This window comes from Sus scrofa, chromosome 10 (assembly GCF_054392235.1).
Source record: "Sus scrofa isolate SSC_HxYL_T2T_F1_AM1 chromosome 10, Sscrofa_HxYL_maternal_Yorkshire_Landrace_v2.0, whole genome shotgun sequence".
NCBI classification, from domain to species: domain Eukaryota; kingdom Metazoa; phylum Chordata; class Mammalia; order Artiodactyla; family Suidae; genus Sus; species Sus scrofa.
This window is the reverse complement of record NC_139392.1, coordinates 18,736,375-18,755,891: the sequence shown is the minus strand read 5'-3', so window position 1 is coordinate 18,755,891 and position 19,517 is coordinate 18,736,375. Positions and strand designations below refer to the sequence as shown.

Here is a 19,517-nt window from a genome sequence, read left to right as displayed (position 1 = left end):
TGTTCCTTTTTCTACCACAGCTAGTCTAGCTCTGAAAAATAGTCCCTACTTGTGTGCAAAGCTTCCAGAAGACAGCTGGACTCTATTGGAATATTACCAGGAGTGTATGTATAAGTCTGGTATACCACATAAAGATTTTGGTATGGCTCACCATAGTCTTTGTCATTCCAGTGTTCACATCCTCTTTTCTCTCTTAGTGAGCCTACAGCCGCATTGTGGTCTGGGACTGTACATCCAGATTCTGTCACTATGCCCATTTACAGTTTGATAGCCTGTCTAGGACAAGCGACCCAGATCTTTCAGTCTGTGGTAACATAACTAAAATAGTTACTGGGGGTAGGGAGTAAAACACCAAAAGAAACAAGCACGCCTACTTTTTTGATTTTCCTAATTGAGATATCTTTGATATTATGACATTCCTACTTAATATGATTATGAATCTTGAATGGCAAAAGAAGATAAAAACTTCACTTTTGAAATATGATTTAGAAGAATACGAAACTATGCATCCGCACTGTACCCACAGTGTGTGCAACACTGTAAATTTAAAGCTCTTTAGAAATATCTGACCTAGAGCCTGTAACATTGTGCAAATTGTCATATGTAAAAACTACTCTGTAATGCCTCAAATTCTATATCGTAGGCTGTGTTTAAAAAAAAAGGTTTTTCAAAGAAGTGGAGATGATAAAAATAGAAGAATGGAAATCTCTAACTTCGCAAAATTGAGTAAGGTTTCTTTGCTGCCTCCTTAATTCTGATGTAACTTGCTTTTAGGAGTTTAGTTCTCTCTCAACCCCCAGATTTCTTCAGTGATCCTTCAATATGAAGTTACATTAAAATTTCTGGATTTAGGAGTTCCTGCTGTGGCATAATGGGATCGGTGGCTTCTCTGGAGCACTGGGGTGCAAGTTTGATCCCCAGCCTAGCACAGAGGGTTAAAGGATCCCGCCTTGAGGCAACTGTGGCATTGAGTTGCAGCTCAGATCTTATCCTTGGCCTGGAAACTCAGTATGCCACAGGGGTGGCCAAAAAAAAATCATGGATTTATTTTCATGAGATATATTTAAAACTAAATATCCCACATTATCAAAATAAAACAGTTGCTTTTTATTATGTTTTAAGTACACGTTCTAAAATTTTTTTAAATTTTGTGAACATCCTTAGAATTTTTCTAGACTGTTGGCTTTCCCATTTTTATTCTAATCCTCAAAATTTATAGATGGTAGGAAGTAAATATTGGGCATGCGTGGCTTGAGTTATTTTTTCTTCAAAGACCAGGTCGAAGACCAACACAGAACACTGTCAGAGATTCCCCCCCCCAAAAAAAATGATCTTATTGCTGTGTGCTCATAAATACACATGTAAAATATGTTTGTGGCTTAATTTCCCACAAAAATATTCTGATGTAAGTATGAAGATGCAATGTTTTCTGAACTGTATATGTTATGTCTATAGATGTGGATGTATTTTAATGTCAGCAAAGTTTTGGTTAACAGTAAGAGAAATCAAACATTTACAGATAAATGGTCCTAATAACTTTTTCCTTTTTTAAATTATTTAGGCATCATGGGTAGTATGTTTTCATAGTGAATATAGGTAGTTTATTATTTCCACAAGAAAGAGTGTTGCATAATTTTACAACTAAAATGAGTCGTAATTAATGTAAAGAAAATAATTTTCAAGTTAGTTACAAAATTAAGCCCATCTTAGAACTTTTTCTCATTTTATTATATGTGCTGTCCAGCACTTTAATCTCAAGCCTCTGAGAGACTGGCATTTCAGATACCTTCAAAACGAATTTTCAATTTAATGATTTGTCTGAAGTGCCTTATTAGTACCAGTAATTCAAATGAGCCTAATGATACAAAATTACATTTAATTCTATCAATGATTTTACCTAAGCGCAATAAAATTCAAGAAAAAGGTTTAAAAAAATTCAGCATTGGTAAACATCACAAAAGTAATCGTTCTATGAGAAATCTGGGATGTCTTCAGGTCTAACTTGAAATATTTTTATTGCAATCTAAAAGGTTTGCTTAATTGTAAAGCACTTATAATGAGTTTCGCGCTCTGAGCAGTCAGTAGACTTGGCTTAAACTTTGACTTAAGCAAAACAAGACCTTTCTGGGCCTGTTTCCTTATCTATAAATTGAAGAATTCAGACCAATGTGTAGGGTCATTTCGTTATAAAATGCTGGGATAAATAAGTAGGCCTTGGGGAAAGTTAAAGACATTTTTGCTTGAAGTCTTCTCTGCGGTGGCTAGCAGACTACAGGGCTTTTTCCTCAGATACAGGGTGTAACTGCTGTAGTGTGGAAGCAGAGATTAATAAAGCAATGGTACTGAGAGAAGTTCTTTGGGAAGTAACAGGTTAGAGGTCCTGGCTTTAAACTCTCTTTCCCAGCCCCTTTTCCACCAGAGTCCCTGCTTCATTTCACTCCTCAGCTCCACCTCTCTGCTGTGACATGCGCTAAGTTTGGTCCAGAGGTTGATTTGAGCTTTGCTGCATGGCACACCGTGTGTGACGTGCCTCCCGTCGGCAAAGATAACTCTCTCTTATTATCTGAAGACTTCTTCATTGTGTTTTCATTTTCTGCTATTATCTACTTCTTTGACCTCAATTTTAGGAAAACCTAAAAATGTTACCTTTCAGTTTTTAAAGTATGTTTTATTCTGTTGGTTGCTTTTCTCTTTATTTTCCTTTCCTTATTTATGTCATTATGTTTAAGTTTTTCATACAGTTGAAAAAGTTACTTCCCACTGATGGTTGTTATAAAATACTGGCTATATTCCCCATATTATAAATTCATGCTTGAGCCCATCTTACACCCAGTAGTTTGTGGCTCTCATCTCCCCCTTCCCCCCATCCCCTTTTAAAAGTTATTATCAGAAGCTTCATTATTCTTACAAGTTATTATCAGAAGCTTCATTATTCTTACTGGATGCTCAATAGACCTAGAACAATGGGTGGAAAGGTTATGAATTTCATTTGAAGAAGTTTTCCTTTTTCTTCTTCTCTCTAAAATGTCATGATTGCCTGACCTTGAGACTCAGACGATTAAAATTAAATTCTAAAGTGACTCATCTCTTATATGTCACCTGACACTTAGTGCTTGGCTCTCGCTTCCTCGTTCTGCTTTCATGTAGTCTGCCACTCGTGAACTCTATCAGCCACTGATGGCATCCTCCTCTCGGCTACCTCCGAACGGGCTACCTGAGTTCCATGATACCCGCTTATGTTTTCCTATCTTCTGCAGCTTATTAAATCCCTTTGTTCTTGGTTTTGTTTTCTCTCCAGTTTTTTAGTGATAGGTATCGAGACCATAATTTCCAAATGAGAAATTAGGAAATTTAATCTAAAACATGATCTTTTCTTAATGTATGAATTTCCTTCTATGAATCATATTCTAGGGTAGCAAAATAAAAAACACTTAATATTTAATGAAATACCTTTCTTAAAAGTACAGATTTGCTTGCCGTCTAAGCGACTTGCCATATTTCAATTTTTTTTGTTTTTCTAAAACCTCTTTGCTCTTGTTCCTTAGTTTTTCCTAAAATTGTTTTCAAGTCTTGGGGTGCGTTTAATTTATAGGAGTTTTCAAATGTCTGGAAATGAGCAAATTTCCACCATGGTGAAAGTATTATTTGTGTTAATGAGTTATAATGTTACCATCATACATTTAATACCTCCTTCAAACAACTGAAAACCTGGAGTTCCATGTGTGTATTTTCATACACTTTTACAGAAAGCCATGAACGTTCTGCATATCTTCGAATAGGAGTTTGAATCTGGACAAGTGGGTAGGCTCAGACTTACGATATAGTCCTGATGACAGATTTCTTTGTTCTTAAACCAACTCTGAGGGGAATGGATATCAATTTTATTTGAGAACCAACTCAGCTCCAGGCAAAAATGTCCTTTGGGGAGGAAAAGACAGGAACGACATAAAATTCTAATGGAGGAGGGTGAAGGAACCTACACAGTCTAGAGTCAGTTTCTGTTTTAAAAGAGAGAAGGGAGGGAGGGAGAAAGAAAGGAAGGAAGGAGAAAGTAAAGAAGGAAGAAAACTCTTCTAAAAATAGCAGCAGTTGGAACTTAAAGCAGGAGCTGAGATTTTGCCCCTTGAGCCACCGAAAAACATCTCATGCTTTGCTAGGTTTTTCTAACCTAAGAAGAGCACATGGTCAGTATCTAGGAATTAATTCATTTATTCAAAAACGTTTATTAGGAGTTCCCGTCGTGGCGCAGTGGTTAACAAATCCTACTAGGAACCATGAGGTTGCGGGTTCAGTCCCTGCCCTTGCTCAGTGGGTTAACGATCCGGCGTTGCCGTGAGCTGTGGTGTAGGCTGCAGACGCGGCTCGGATCCCGCGTTGCTGTGGCTCTGGCGTAGACTGGTGGCTACAGCTCTGATTGGACCCCTAGCCTGGGAACCTCCATATGCCGCAGCAGCGGCCCAAGAAATAGCAAAAAAAGACAAAGCAAACAAACATACAAACAAAAACAAACAAACAAAAAAACCCACAAAAAAACGTTTATTAAACATGTGTTAGCCAGATGCTGCTGAGTGCTAGGTACACATTAGCGGATTAAACAGGTGTAATGTCTGCTCTTAGGAAGCTGACCACGAAATAGCCATTTTACCCCTGTTTTTTACCTCTTTATGCTTCACGCTTTATTTGTATGTTTGATTCTTATATTAACAGTCGCGGTGAACTTGTCTGCATTAATTTGTCTTTTGGTTTTCGAATGTGTCAGCAAAACCATTTTTTAAATCTTTACTAACTGTCAATAAGAAAGTGATGGCCACTTTCTTGAATGTGACGATTGTCAGTATCTCCTGTGCCGTATATGTCAGTGGTTGTAAGAAGAGCCTGTAGATTTTCGCTCCTTGTAGGTTTTATTGCCATCGTCTATTTTTACCATATGCTCTCGGTGTCAAAGCAGCACAGTTGTACTAAAGATGCTTTGTTGTGTTTTTACCATGTAAAAAGATTTTTTCCAATCATAGCATAACAGGATGTTGAATGACAGAGGTAATGTTTTTTTTCTGCCATAAAGGCATAATTTCCACCACAGGAATTATGCACATCTGTATGTTGGGAAAAGAGGGTTTTTATCATCTCCATGTTGAAAGTCCATGTGGCATGAGGAAATCTTTTCCCTTATTTTTTTTTTTTTTTTGCTGTTGTTGTTGTTATTGTCATTAAAAATCCATATCGTCACTTAAAATAGGAAGTATTTGCAATTAAATAGTACCCGAGTTAAACATTTATGAATAGAGCTTGCTTAGGTGTTTGTCTTTAGTGAATTCTTCATCTGAATGTTTATTCACCATACTACAGAAAACATGCTCTTTTGATTGTCTTTAATTATTCATTGTTTTTGATTCACCAGCGTACAATGTTTCTATCTTTAAGGGGTAGTAGACTTATGGTTTTTGTGAGGTGTGTGTATGTCAGTTATTGAAAATTGTGCTGTGTGTGCTCTCATGGTGTTTTTGCAAATCATGATTTTTATTTTAACTCTTTTAAAAGATAACATAATAATTCTTTTTTTAATAATTAAACTAATTTAGTAAATTCAAGATGGAGGCGCTTTCCTACTGATTATGCTTCCACCTCAGAAGATGAATTTGGATCAAACCGTAATTCCCCTAAACATACCCGTCTACGTACTTCTCCAGCCCTGAAAACGACTCGGCTGCAGAGCTCTGGGTCAGCAATGCCTACGAGTTCTTCGTTCAAGCACCGGATTAAAGAACAGGAAGACTACATCCGGGATTGGACTGCTCATCGAGAAGAAATTGCCAGGTTGGTTTTAGTGGGTTATCGCTAAGAGCTGAAATTATTTGTCAGTGTTCCAGCTTGATAACAAGTTTAGTTTTGATTTGATTTGTACTGATAGACCAAGAATGAAATCCACAGATAACTCTGAACGTAATTTTGTCAATAGTTTTACTCTTCACCCTTTTTTTTCCATTTTGTATTGCAAGGGCCATTGCTAGTTACATATCGTAGAAGTAATTTATTTCGGTAACCTTCCCCTTTCTCATTTCCAGTAGAGATGCTGATGAGTTAGTATAATTTTTGAAAGGCAGTGAGTATCTGCTCCACATAACTGAGAATTGTGCAGCTTTCTGATTACTTTTTTTAACCTTCCAATAGATGTTTTCTGGGGGGAATTAGCGTAGGCAGATCATTACTCGTACTGTTATGCGTACATTAGGTACAGTGGGGGCAGTCCTTTAATAATTAAATGGAAGTATTACTTTGAATATTAAATAAATGTTTATAATCACCTTAAGATTATAAAATAAAAAGTAAAATTCATGCTGCAGATGTGATTTTTTAATTGATAACATTGTAGTTGAACATTAAAGAGAGGCTCTACTCAAATAGATGCGATGTGGTAGTTGAATTATAAGGTTTTTCAAGTCTACAAGGTATTAAATTTTACTGCGGTATGCCACACATTCATTGTGTACATACTAAAATTATTTCTGCCTTTAGTTTAAGACACTAATCTTCAAGCTTTATGCCTGGTAGCATTGATTGCAGAATTTATATATAATAGTCCATAAATGCTTTTTTTAAAAAGTAAACTTTTATGATGATTTAATGGTGTTTTGGTTTTTTTTTTTTTTTCTTTACCCTGTGGACTTCTGTGCATTGTTTTTTTCTGGCTCATTAGTTTAATATAATGTTTAGTTTTTTTTGTCTTCAATGGCTAATCATTTGTGATTGCTTTTAATTGCTTTCAATTCTTATAGAACATGCCCTTCTAAACTCATTGTGCTAAACGTTGTTGTTTTACTGTATAAAGAAACGTTTTTATAATGGTAATTATTGAAGCACCATAAGCCAGTCGTGGTCAGAGTAAGGGCATACATGTGCCGTGAATTATATGGGCCCACAGAACTCCTGTGGTGAGAACATCTTGCCACTGATTTTTTTTTTTTCTTGTGAGCACAGCTGCCACAGCAGGCCTTGCTCTTGTCTCATTATTTTTTCCCTTTCCCATAGAGCTCGAGGGGTACCTCAGGGAACTAGAGAGCGTCCTGCTGCTTCTTAGGAGGTTCCTCTTTCAAGCTCATTACCCTAAACTGGAACAGCAGACATCTTCTGGGCCAGACCCACCTCCCTGCCCCTAAATAGAAAGGAACTATTATACGAAGGGGAAAGTGCAAAGGGACTGTTACATTTTCACTTGGTTCTGTTGTGTTAATATGGGCATTTTATTACCCTTGTCTCTGTGTATTTTATTATCTATATTAGTACTCTAAAGCGAGGCTATTTAATCTCGAATGATTTTGTGCCCTTTTCCTGCAGTTCTCTAGTAGCATTGTGCTAATAAAACTTGCCTTTCAGATTTTAATTTTTCAAGGTATATTTTTAAGCCATATATCTCAAAGCAAGAGAAAGTTTTCTTGCTTTTGTTTATTAAAAAATGTAAAAAGGCAAGAAGGAGGAAAGTATTGAATGTAAGAAAGTTAATGTTGGTATTTAATGTTTCTATAGGATGTTGATAAGTTTGCTTAAAAGAAGGAAATTTATTTTTAAGTTAACCGTGGATCACAAACTAAACAGAATGTGAGAAATACGCAGTCTTTTTTAAAATTGGCTACTTAAGAAAACTCATATGCTAAAAACACAAACAAAAAGAAAACTCACATGCTGAGAGCAGTACTTTTTGAAAAGCAATAGGTGAAGACACTGTTTTGAAAAGCGTAATAGTGATTTTAATTTACTGCAAAATGTCTTACGCTTTGTCATATTCTTTTTTGCTTAGACTTTAGAGCTCTGTCACTTAACCAGCACTTTGTAAATCTGTGCATAGTAATTATTTACCTGCATTTAAACTTAAAGCACTTGGAGTTCCCGTCATGGCGCAGTGGTTAACGAAGCTGACTAGGAACCATGAGGTTGCGGGTTGGATCCCTGGCCTCGCTCAGTGGGTTAAGGATCCGGCGTTGCCATGAGCTGTGGTGTAGCTCGCAGACGCGGCTCGGATCCCGTGTTGCTGTGGCTCTGGCGTAGGCTGGCAGCTACAGTTCCGATTAGACCCCTAGCCTGGGAACCTCCATATGCTGCGGGAGGAGCCTAAGAAATGGCAAAAAGACAAAAAAAAATAAAATAAAATAAACTTAAAGCACAAAAATAAGGAATATCTGGAATATAAAGGCTATAAGGAAAATGTAATATAGTCAGTCTTTCAATTGAAGAGGACTTTTTTCTAGGTACCCCTGCTGCATGTGCTTTTGGTAGCTCCTGTCTCAGTTTCTCTGTTATAACAAAGATACGGATTTCCTCCCCTTAGGAATTTCTTAGATTATACTTTCATGAATGTTAGGGCAAAGAGAGCTACGACACTACCTTTATAGATTGCTAAATACAGTGCACTTACCTAAAAATTATACTGTAAGATTATATAATTCTCCCTCAAATCGGAAGACGCATAAAGATATTTCATTGTTTTAGATTCGTTATTATACCTACCACTGTAGTGTTAAATTTTTTCCAAGAGGGTTCTAGTTAATTTTTTTTCTCATTCCTTTAGGAGATGTTTCTTGAAGGCCAGCAGTGGGCCAAGACCTTCATGGTTATCTGCCTACTGTTTCCTTTTCACCACTCGTTCGGTTTATTTGAAGCATATTCATAAGCCTAGCTTTAAGCTTGCATTTCACTAAATACAACTAATGTGTGGAGCTGCTCCCATTTGGACTTAGTTTTGTTGAAAATAATGGGAAGTACCTTAAAAAAAAATAAATTAAATCCCTACCTACTTCGGTGGCTAGAATTAGATTCCATGTACTTTACTCCTCCTCTGTTTTGACCAGTCATTAAATTTCTCTGGCTACTCAAGTCATTAAAGCTCCACCTACCCAAGAGAAGCCTCTAATTTCAATTCATCACTCTCCTACCCTAAGCCAGACTTTTGGGTGTCAGATTACCTATTTCCCCCACTTCCCCATGCTTTCATTGGATGCTCACAAGAGATATGCATTGCCATAATTCTTTCGTGAAAATTGTTGGTAAACATTGCATCACAATGTCACTAGCACATAATAAATATAGCTGATAGTTTCCCCCAGAAGAAGAGGAAGCTCTCTCCTTGTCAGTAGGAAGCTTTCGTGACCCTTCCCTGTAGTCTTTACTTTGGTCAAATGCATCAGTTAATCCTTATGCTTCTTGAGAACTAGCCTATTTTTGATTCTTTATAATGGTGTCAGGCTCAACTTCAGCTTTTCTGGAATGATTCTTAATGTCACTTCTTAAACTAATTTTATATTTTATCACTTCTGTCATCTAAATTCTTTCCTAAACACTACATATAGTTATAATCTCTTATCCATTAGTAAACTTACAGAAGGTTTGGTATGCTGTCATTAGCGTCAATATTAGAATTCTAAAGCTAGCATGTATACTTCTTTAGTAGCTCATCAGTTCCTTTTTCCCAGTAATACCAAAAGCAATCTCAGAGTTCCCGATGCAGCTCAGCGGTAACAAACCTGGCTAGTATCCATGAGGATGTGGGTTCAATCCCCAGCCCTGCTCAATGGGTTAAGGATCTGGCATTGCCAGGAGCTGCAGTGTAGGTTGCAGATGTGGCTCAAATCTAGTGTTGCTGTGACTGTGGCGCAGGCTGGCAACTGCAGCTCCTGTTTTGACCCCTAGCCTGGAAATTTCCATATGCCACGGGTACACCACTAAAAAGACCAAAAAAAAAAAAAAAAAAAAATCTCATGCTCATGGTTTATATATATATCCTTTGGAACTCTGAGTACATATAAAAACTTTAGAAACTTAATACGCTATTTAAAAGATGAAGCAGGAATATTTCTTTCATAGTTAATTTAAAACCTAAACGAGTGTTAATGTTAGGTCACGCTTGCAAATATTGCATGTTTAGAGGACCTGCCTTTCAACAAGGACTCTCATTTTCAGTATTTCTTTTAAACTTCCATTATACCCAAAGCTATTATTAATATATTTGCCCTGTATTTAATCCTACAGTAACAAATAATCTTTAATTGATTTAAGTAAGAAAGGGGGCATCACTGAGAGAATTTACCTGAGAAAATCATAACTTCATAAAGTATGTCCTTCTTGTTAACCCACCTTTTTACAAGTAATGGATATTTCTTTCTACAGAATTTTTGAAATTACATTATTGGTTCTGACGCTAAGGTAGACAACTAGTGCAGGTGTTATAGAACTTAACCCTTCCTCTGTCTTTCCTTCCTTGAGGACTGTTATCTCATCCATAGTTTGGAATGAGGAGAATGAAGTTAAATGTGAAAGGTATCCATTAGGTTTTCTAATTAGAAGGCTTGAGGTTCTGTTGGTATTGCAGAGGAAGCAGATGGAAGCAAAATTCCAGATAAAAAGTTCGTGTCATTTTAGAATTTCCCTTCCTTCAGCAGACTTTATAGAGGTTGAGATTTGATAATAAGAATGGGCGTTATACGCTTGGATAAAAAACACAGAATACAAGAGAGATAAAGACATACCTTATTATAAAGTATTCTAAGAAGTATCATCTAGAAGTATTACAGAATTGATTTGTAAGCTTAAATTTAACCACATGAATATATCCATACTCTATATTGAGTTGTAAAATATTTCTACTTGAAGATACTCATAACTTTGGGGTTTTTTTCCTCCATAATTTTATGTGTCTTTTAGAATTCCTAATACTGATTTCAGTAGGTCCTAAGATTTTTAAGCAGAACAGATTGACATTAAGTTCATGGTTTATGTCAGAGTCCACCTGAAGATGGGAATCACCATGCAAAGAAACAGCTGGTGAATGCACAGTGTACTCACAAATTAAAAACAAGACTTTGTGGGTGCCTCCTAAGTGAACAGTGTGCATGGTGTCTACAGGAAGAGTTCTTTTTAGTCCCATTTTTCCCACCTAACATGTTGCAGTTGCGGTTGTTGGTGTTTTTTCTAATTAATTCATACTGCTTTCTACAGATAGCACAAGCTGCATTGCACAGCTGTCTGCATAAAAAAACTTTAAAAATAGGTCATTAAATGCTTGTGTATTTTTTTATCTCATTAAACTTGGTTATTCTGTTTCTCATTCTAGTTCATTTATTTCAGGAAATTGCAAGAGTTGAATATTTTATCAAAGGAAACAGTTTAAACCCCTTCTCAAAAGAATTGCATCAACAGTTAACAAGTTTTTTATTTTATTTTTTAGATTAGATAAGCATTGAGGTCCTATTGTTTAGCACAGGGAACTATATCTAATCTCTTGGGAGAGACCTCGATGGAAGATAATATAAGAAAAGGAATACACACACACACACACAAGTGGGTAGCTTTGAGATATAGCATAAATTGGCAGAACATTGTAAATCAACTATAATTTTTTTTAATTTAATAAGTTATTTAAAATTACATGTGGAATGATAATATACATAGCATGACATATGAAAAGATCTGATTATGCCCCATATTATGTGTGACCTTAACCAAAAAGTGGTCACACAATCTCTCTTGAGGCTGGTTTTCCTCATCTACAAAATAAAACAAATAATAACTCTCTTACAAGATGGTTGTGAACTAGAGTTGATGAATATAAAGCTTCTTTGTGGTGGTTTTGATTATAATATAATGGTAAATACTGGTTTGATTATATTAGAATATAATTCTAAGCTTCCGAGGCCAAGGACCCTGTCTGCTTATTTACCATTGAAACCCTTAAGGCCTGGCACAGTGCCTGGATCGGTAAATATTTATTGGTAAATAAAAAGGAATCGACCACAAATTGCTTCTGTTGGGCCGTAAGCTTTTACTTAGCTTCTCTTTTTAAATCTGTGAAGTTTTTAATGTAATTATTATGTTCCTTGAAAGTCTTTCAAGCTCACATTTTTCCTAAGTTAAAGAATACTTCTTTAGGGAGTCCCCATTGTGGCACAATGGGTTACGGACCTAGCTGGTATCTATGAGGTTGCGGGTTTGATCCCTGGCCTCACTCGATGTGTTAAGGATCCAGTGTTGCCTTGACGTAGTTGCAGATGCAGCTTGGATCCGGCTTTGCTGTGGCTGTGACGTAGGCCGGTAGCTACAGCTCCGATTTGACCCCTAGCCTGGGAACTTCCATGTGCTGCAGGTGTGGCCCTAAAAAAAAAAAAAAAAGAATGCTCCTTTGTACTTCAGATTTTAAAGTTAAGAAGCTTATACAGTCACTATTGTGAATATTCTGTCATTCCAAAATCATCACTGTGGAAGCAGCCAAATTGAGATCATGTGCAGTGAATATATAACTTTGATAACTTTCAGTTATCACTGGAAACAGTTACTTAGTCTTTCAGTCCATGTGGCCGAAAATACAGATAAATGGTTTATGGAAATGAGCTCTAAACCTGGGAGCAGGCCCTGTCTTAGCTACTTTTAAGTTGTGTGTGGTCACGAGCAAGCCAGAAACTTTCTCTGAAAATGTGTCTTTACGCACCATCAGATAAGTTCTGCCTCACAAGCTCTACCTCTGCCTTGTGATGTTGCAGTGACATTGTGTACCGTGGAGCATGTATGGCGTGTAGCATAAAGCGCCACGCTCTCAGAGTTCCTCACCTCTTTGTTAACATACACCCATTGGGCCGTCTGGGGAGGCTTAGGGAGCTCGTCTCAGAGAACATTTCTAGATGCATAAACAGAAAATACTTAGAATGACACAGAAATGCAGTTATTTTGAAATAGTTACCAAAGTATTTTTAAAGTGATATGGTCATAGATGGTCCTTTGTTAACATACTGAATGGAAGGTTATTGCTGTGGGTTTAAGGACTGCAGTAATTTCAAGGTAGTGATGACAATGTTTTGAGGTACTTGCAGCAGCTATAATGTGATTTCTTTTGCTGACGAAAATCACCGGTATTGCTAAGACCACTGTTGTCGCTTGCTTGGATTTATAATTGAAAGAAATGCTAAGTTTCAATTAGAAGGTTAGTAGAAATATAGTTGTGATTGCTTTTCTCATTCAAGGTCACAGACTCCTTGAATTCTGTTCACTACCCCCAAGTTTAAGAACTCCTGGAATATATTAATGCTAGTCATTAATACTAAAGGTGTATTTTAAAGATGTGGTAGACATATCACGACTTCAGGTGTTTAACCCATTTATTTTTCCAAAGCGACAGTGTGTGGAGGATGTGGAATTTAGTTTCATTCATTTCGAGAATTAAAGCTTAAGACTATGAATATCCAACTGTTACTAGCATTTCCAAAAAATCTTAAGTTTGGGGTACAAATGTTGAAGTAGATGTGCAACTTATGTAACTGATTCTATCAAAAGTGATTGTTTCTAGACCTGTCATTTGAAAGGATTAAACTTCTTTTCTGAAATCATTGCCAGGATCAGCCAAGATCTTGCTCTCATTGCTCGGGAAATCAACGATGTAGCAGGAGAGATAGATTCAGTGACTTCCTCAGGCACTGCCCCTAGTACCACAGTAAGCACTGCCGCCACCACCCCTGGCTCTGCCATAGACACTAGAGAAGAGGTAGGAGATCTTCATGGAGAAATGCATAAGGTTCTTTCTTTTCTTTATTTCTTTTGCTTTTAGCTTTTTGCTTAGTTTATTTTAGTTTTGTCCCCCCTCCCTGTTGGCATGAAGCTCTGCATTTTCCAACTTTGCTTTAACACATTTCTCTTATGTTTTTCCAACCAAACTTGTAAAGGCTAACATTTGGTCTACTATTTAATACAAAGCTAGAAAAGTATTGAAACACTTGGTGGAGTTCCTTGGTGGCCCAGCAGTTAAGGAACCAGCGTGGTCACTGCTGTGTGGTGTGGCTTGGATCCCTGGCCTGGGAACTTCTGCATGCTATAGGCATGCCAAAAAAACAAAAGAAAAAGAAAGCAAAAAGGAAACGTTGTAAACTGTGGAGGTCAATGGTGTCTGAAAAGAAACTCAAACTGGTAAATAACTGTATAAAGGTCCTATCAACCTTGCCTACAAAAATACTTCAGTCGAACAGGTATTTTCATAGCTTCTTAACTAGGAGTTAGCTCTAGTAGCAAAGAAAGAGAAAAATTCTTCAATTTTCACTGTTTTCATTCTGTTGATGGATTTACACATATGTATACGTAGGCAAAAATGCTTCAGAAATTGAAGTACACATACGTGCACTCTCTCTCTCATATATTCAGTTTTGAAGCGTTCTTGTGAACTCTGGAATGTAAATTAGCATTTGTAGACTATTTTCCTTCCCAAACCGGAGTCTCCTGCTTTCCAGCCTCAGAGCACCATGTGCAGCAGGCATTCCGGAGGTGCCTTTAACATTTAATATAAAAACCATGGTACTCTGGCCACGTGGGCTCTCTTGACTTGGTGCAGAGATACGAATAAAAGACTGGCATTTTGAAAGAATGACTTAAGAGTTAGTTAGGACAGAGCCACACTAACTTGTTTAATTATCATCTGGTTGTTTGGTGCTACAGTGTCCGAATTAAGTAGTTGGAAAGACACCGGTTGGCTGCAGAGCCTAAAATATTTATTGTCTCGGCCATTTACAGAAAACATATGCCAGCCTCTAACGCTGATGATTGAGTCTGAGTACTTAATTTGATAAAATATTGTTTTCAATAGTAGCCAAAAGTGGTTAGCCTTTTCGACACATTTAATTCTGTAAACTGTGCTAACAATATTTTCTTCAGTTGCTTTTTGTCACATTTATAATCTTGTTCTTTAATGGTTTTTTGGTTGTTTTTTCCCTTTCATGTGTTGTCTAATTTGGTAAATGATGTTTCATTAATCTGTGTAGAGTTTTGTTACCACATTGATCGATTGTAAATATATATAAAAATCATCCTTATTGGTGAAAAATAAAAGAATTTTCTTGGTGGCAAGACATACACAATTCTTCTGGTACATTTTAAATGATGACGATACTATTTTCTTAGCTGTCTAACTAAATTTTACCTAACATGATTAAACATTCACTCAGACCCAGTAAAATTTTTCAAACATCTCATTGAGTAGACTTTTTTTTCCTTTTTTTCTTTATTTCTTATTATTGTACTAGAGTGTATTCCTTCTTCAGTAAACCTGAGTTAATTTGTATAGTATGTATATAATTTGCACTGTAGATGGCAGTATATCATTTGTACTGTAATATGTCATTTCTGTAGCATTGAGAAAGTTTTATCTAAGACCAAAATACTTCTTTGTAAATTAAAATTTTTTCTTTTGTAAACTCAATTATAATTTGTAATTTATGTATCTGTGAAGAAATTTAGCACCTGGATTTGGGGAGAAAAAAAAATAAGATAGGAAACTAAAAGAAAAAGAAACATTATTTTACACTGGTAAAGCAATGTGAGTAAAAGGAACTCCTTGTCCATCTACATGGCTCAGCCTTTTCTGCTTACCATTTGTTTTCCATTCGGGGGAAACCTAATCCATGGAAGAATCAATCAAATTTAACATAGTCACATGTTTTAGATTTTGAAAATAAAATCTATGTAGATGAACATCTATTTTATAAAACGGACACCCTCGAAGTGCTTATTGAAAGAGAGTAATTGGTTTATTGAAGATAATCATGCTTCTCTTACTACCTAAGAATGGAATAACTTCTGTCTAATCATAAAAACTATAATGCCAGTATCTGTACTTTTCCAGAGTATTCTATTCTCACAAAAGTTTGCTTTTGTCCTATTAGTTAGTTGACCGTGTTTTTGATGAAAGCCTCAACTTCCGAAAGATCCCTCCATTAGTTCATTCTAAAACACCCGAAGGAAACAACTGTCGGTCTAGCGATCCAAGACCTCAACCAACAGAGCCTCCTGATCACTTAACAATTACAAGGCGGAGAACCTGGAGCAGGGATGAAGTGAGTAAACCGTGCACTTCAACAAAAGGCAGGGGAGGCTTGTCCCATTGGAGGGGAGCGGGGAGCATTGTTCAGTGTGTCGGGCTAGGAAAAAAGTGCTTGTCTTTATGGGTAGAGTGGTATTTCATCCCCACATCACATCAAATACAAATAATTGATGCCAAGTGAACTTAGCTCCTAAAGGGTGAAAATAAAACTTAAAACTGAAAGTAAACTTTACTAAAATTTTTAGTAAACTGTAGGTAAATATCTTTCAACATGGTAGCATGGAATGATTTCCTAAAAGACACAAAAAATTTTGACTTTTACATAAAATATTGTTTGCTTTGCGTTTGTTAAAGGCTTATATAAAACCCACAGGCAACAAGGGATTCGTGTATAGAATATATCAGAACTGCTCTAGTTGATTTAAAAAGGCAAAAACAGCCCGATGGAAAAATCTGCAAAAAAAAAAAAAAAACAGCATTTCACAGAAAATACCTTAGGCCTATGAAAATACAAGGAGATGTTCAACTTCATGAGTGTTCAGAAAACTACTTTTCAGGACCACACACAATGAGACGATTTTATACGCATTCAGTTGGCCACAAATTAGAAAGTCTTAACGACATTAAATGTTGGAGAAGATGTGGGTGCACAGGCTTTCTTACTGTTACTGGTGGAGGTTAAATTGGCTTAGTCACTTTGGCCAACAGTTTGTCATTATTTCTTAAAGTTGAACATAAATATAGCCCATTATGTAGCAGTTTGGCTGCTAGTACATACCTTTTCCCACTGACAATGAAAGTCATGCAAAAGAATATTGATAATAGCGCTGTGGACAGTGACAAACCTTGGAAATATGCTCAGTGTTTAGATCTGAAGACCCGTGAATGTGTAAAGTGGCATGTGCACAGATTGAACCGTTTCCGGGGTCGTCAGAACAAACCAACTACAGCCACGTGCAACAGGGTAGATGCATTTTGACAATAGAACATTAAGTGAAAGAAGTCATTCTCAAACGATTATATATAATGGGTGTTGCCATAAATTTAAAAAGTAAAAAACATATACTTAGGACAGAAACGGATCTAACAAATCCTATAAGAAAGAACGCAAGGGAATGATGAATGGGATTCAGGGTATTGTTGAACTTGGCTGGAGGGAGGCAGGGAGATGGGAAGGAAAAAATCGTATGACTAGAGGGAGGTTCTATCAGTCAGCCGTTGCTTCATAAGCACAGACGCCCCAGTGGTGTAGAGCCATGAGCAGGACCTGTGGGTCACCTGGTGGTGCTGCCCAGACTGGCTTTGCGTTTGCTCCCTCTGTCTCATGTTGCTAGGACCACACTTGTGGATCCCTGCGTATAAGGAACAGGAAGTAAAAGTCAGTCGTTAGAATTTGTACATTTTCAGCTGTGCAGAGTAGGAACACATCTGCCTGATGGAGAACCATGTCATTAGTTCCGTACTTGCAATTGCAGTATGATAGCTGGTTTTATTTATTCATTTATTTGTTTGCTTATTTTGCTCTTGAGGGCCGTACCTACGGCATACGGAGGTTCCCAGGCTAGGGGTGGAATCAGAGCTGCAGCTTCCAGCCTACGCCACAGCCTCAGCAAGACCAGAACAGAGCTGCATCTGCAATCTGCAACCTACACCGCAGCTCACAGCAATGCTGGATCTTTAACCATTGAGTGAGGCCAAGGATCAAACCCGCATCCTCATGGACACCAGCCAGGTTCATTACTGCTGAGCCACAACGGGAACTCTGAAGTTTATATTTTTAAGGAGAATGGAAACATTTGGATTGATGGTTATCGCAAGGTTGGTAGAAGAATTGTTCACCCATTGTGATGCCGAACTCTGAGGATGAGGGAGGAAGGAGCTCGTCTGTCCTTTTCCTGTTCCACTCCCCCTTACGACTACTCTGCCCTTTCTCACACCTGTCTCATTAGTACCTGTCTTCTGCTCTTATTTGGCTTACTTCCTCAAGATTTACAAAATACCATTTAGCCTTTCGTAATTTTTATGTTGCTTTTCACATCCAAAGTCACCTTTTATCCCCGACTAAATTCAAATTCTTAGCATGTCCAAGTTCTAGTTTTCCATGATGTTATTAATTATCATGATTAATGTCACTGCTCACTGCATTCCCTTTCATTAGAATTTGTACAGCACTTAATGAGAAAATTTAGCAATTATGTACATTGTTTTTATAAAAATATTTAATAGCATTTCCCATATATTACCATTATCTCCCCCCATCTCCCACCCCGGTCTTTAAAGGGTCTTAACATCCATGGCCCCAATATCTTATTTTCTGGATTTTCTTACGGAACCTGGATACAGGTCTGCAGTACAAGGAGCTGGCTTGAGACCCCACATCTAGTCCTAAATTCAGGCCTTTCTCTAGCATTCCACCAAACTGTGCCTTTCATGGTTTGACTCTTGGCAAACTACAGCATGCAAGCCAAATTCAGCCTGCCTTCTGTTTTTGTAAAGAAAGTTTTATTACAACACAGCCCTGCTGCCTTGTTTGCATATTACCTGTGGCTGCTTCTGCTATAAGGAGAGCCATGACTGGTTGTGACAGAGACCCCGTGGCCCCAAACCCTCACTGTCTGGCCCTTTACAGAAACTTGCCAACCCTCGGGTTTGCCCACAACGTTCGCCTGGGGTGGTACCAACCTCCATCGTAAAAACTTAGTATTTGGAGTAAGTTTTTAAAAATTATCTCCTGCTGTGGAGAACAAGGATTGTAATCTTCTTGGTCTCTGTGTTCATATCATTTGATGAAAGAGTAGGTAATAAACTTCGTATTCTCAATTACTTCCCCTTTCGCTTTGATGACAGTTTGAATTGGAAGCATGATGGACAGACTCCTGATGGCAGCTGAAGACTAGATAAGAAGTGACATCAGGAAGATAATATGGAAACGTGCCCACTTAGTTAACAAAAAAGAACTCCTTTTTCATTTCTTTCTCTTTCTCAATTTACTTACACTTTGGTAATTACACGCTTCCTTGGTCTTTTATTAAAATTAGCACGAATATGAAATGACCCTAAAGATAGAGCATTGTAAGCAGGGTTCCTGATGCTGCTCCAGGATCGTGGAAAATATGTTAACGTCCATTCTGTCCTTTGCCTGTTTCAGGTCATGGGAGATAATCTGCTGCTGTCATCTGTCTTTCAGTTCTCTAGGAAGATAAGACAGTCTATAGATAAAACAGCCGGGAAGATCAGGTACCGTTTTGTTGCTCAGACATCCTGCTTCTCTTACCCTCGCTGCTGGGACATGATGAAGTCCATGGTACTGAATCCTACTGCTGCCCCTGGCCTGTTCCTCCCTTTTCAGATACTACAGCTGTAGGCTAGCCAGCGTGTGGAGGCCAAAAGAGAACAGATGGCCCAGATCATCCGCCCCTTTATCATAGAGAATGAACAGCTGTAATCACTTAAGTTAATTTTATTAATAATTGGGAAAATTTTACGCTTCCACATAAGAATAGTATTAGAAATTAACAGAATGTTAGGCTTCTTTCATAAGACCTCAAACTTTAATCTAGTCGTATCTTCCTCATCGGTAAAGAGAACAGAATGTGTACACTAGTGAGACTAAAACTTATGTAAAAAGGCTCTAGGATAGTCAAAAACTAGGTTTTCTAATGCCATTGCTATTTGTTTA

General features: G+C 37.4%; 1 protein-coding gene across 18 annotated transcripts in view; it reads left to right on the top strand.

Moving 5' to 3' along the window:
• CEP170 (centrosomal protein 170) overlaps nucleotides 1-19,517 on the top strand; it is a 122,207-nt gene that overhangs the window by 94,096 nt on the left and 8,594 nt on the right. For 5 of the 18 annotated variants that reach the window (XM_021064166.2, XM_021064157.2, XM_021064161.2 and 2 more), the window contains 4 exons: nucleotides 5,580-5,814; nucleotides 13,369-13,546; nucleotides 15,681-15,851; nucleotides 18,987-19,075. In XM_021064166.2, coding sequence (XP_020919825.2) covers nucleotides 5,580-5,814; nucleotides 13,369-13,546; nucleotides 15,681-15,851; nucleotides 18,987-19,075 — 673 coding nt within the window. The remainder of the gene's footprint in view (nucleotides 1-5,579; nucleotides 5,815-13,368; nucleotides 13,547-15,680; nucleotides 15,852-18,986; nucleotides 19,076-19,517) is intronic. The other 13 variants (XM_021064167.2, XM_021064158.2, XM_021064162.2 and 10 more) reach the window with 5 other exon arrangements.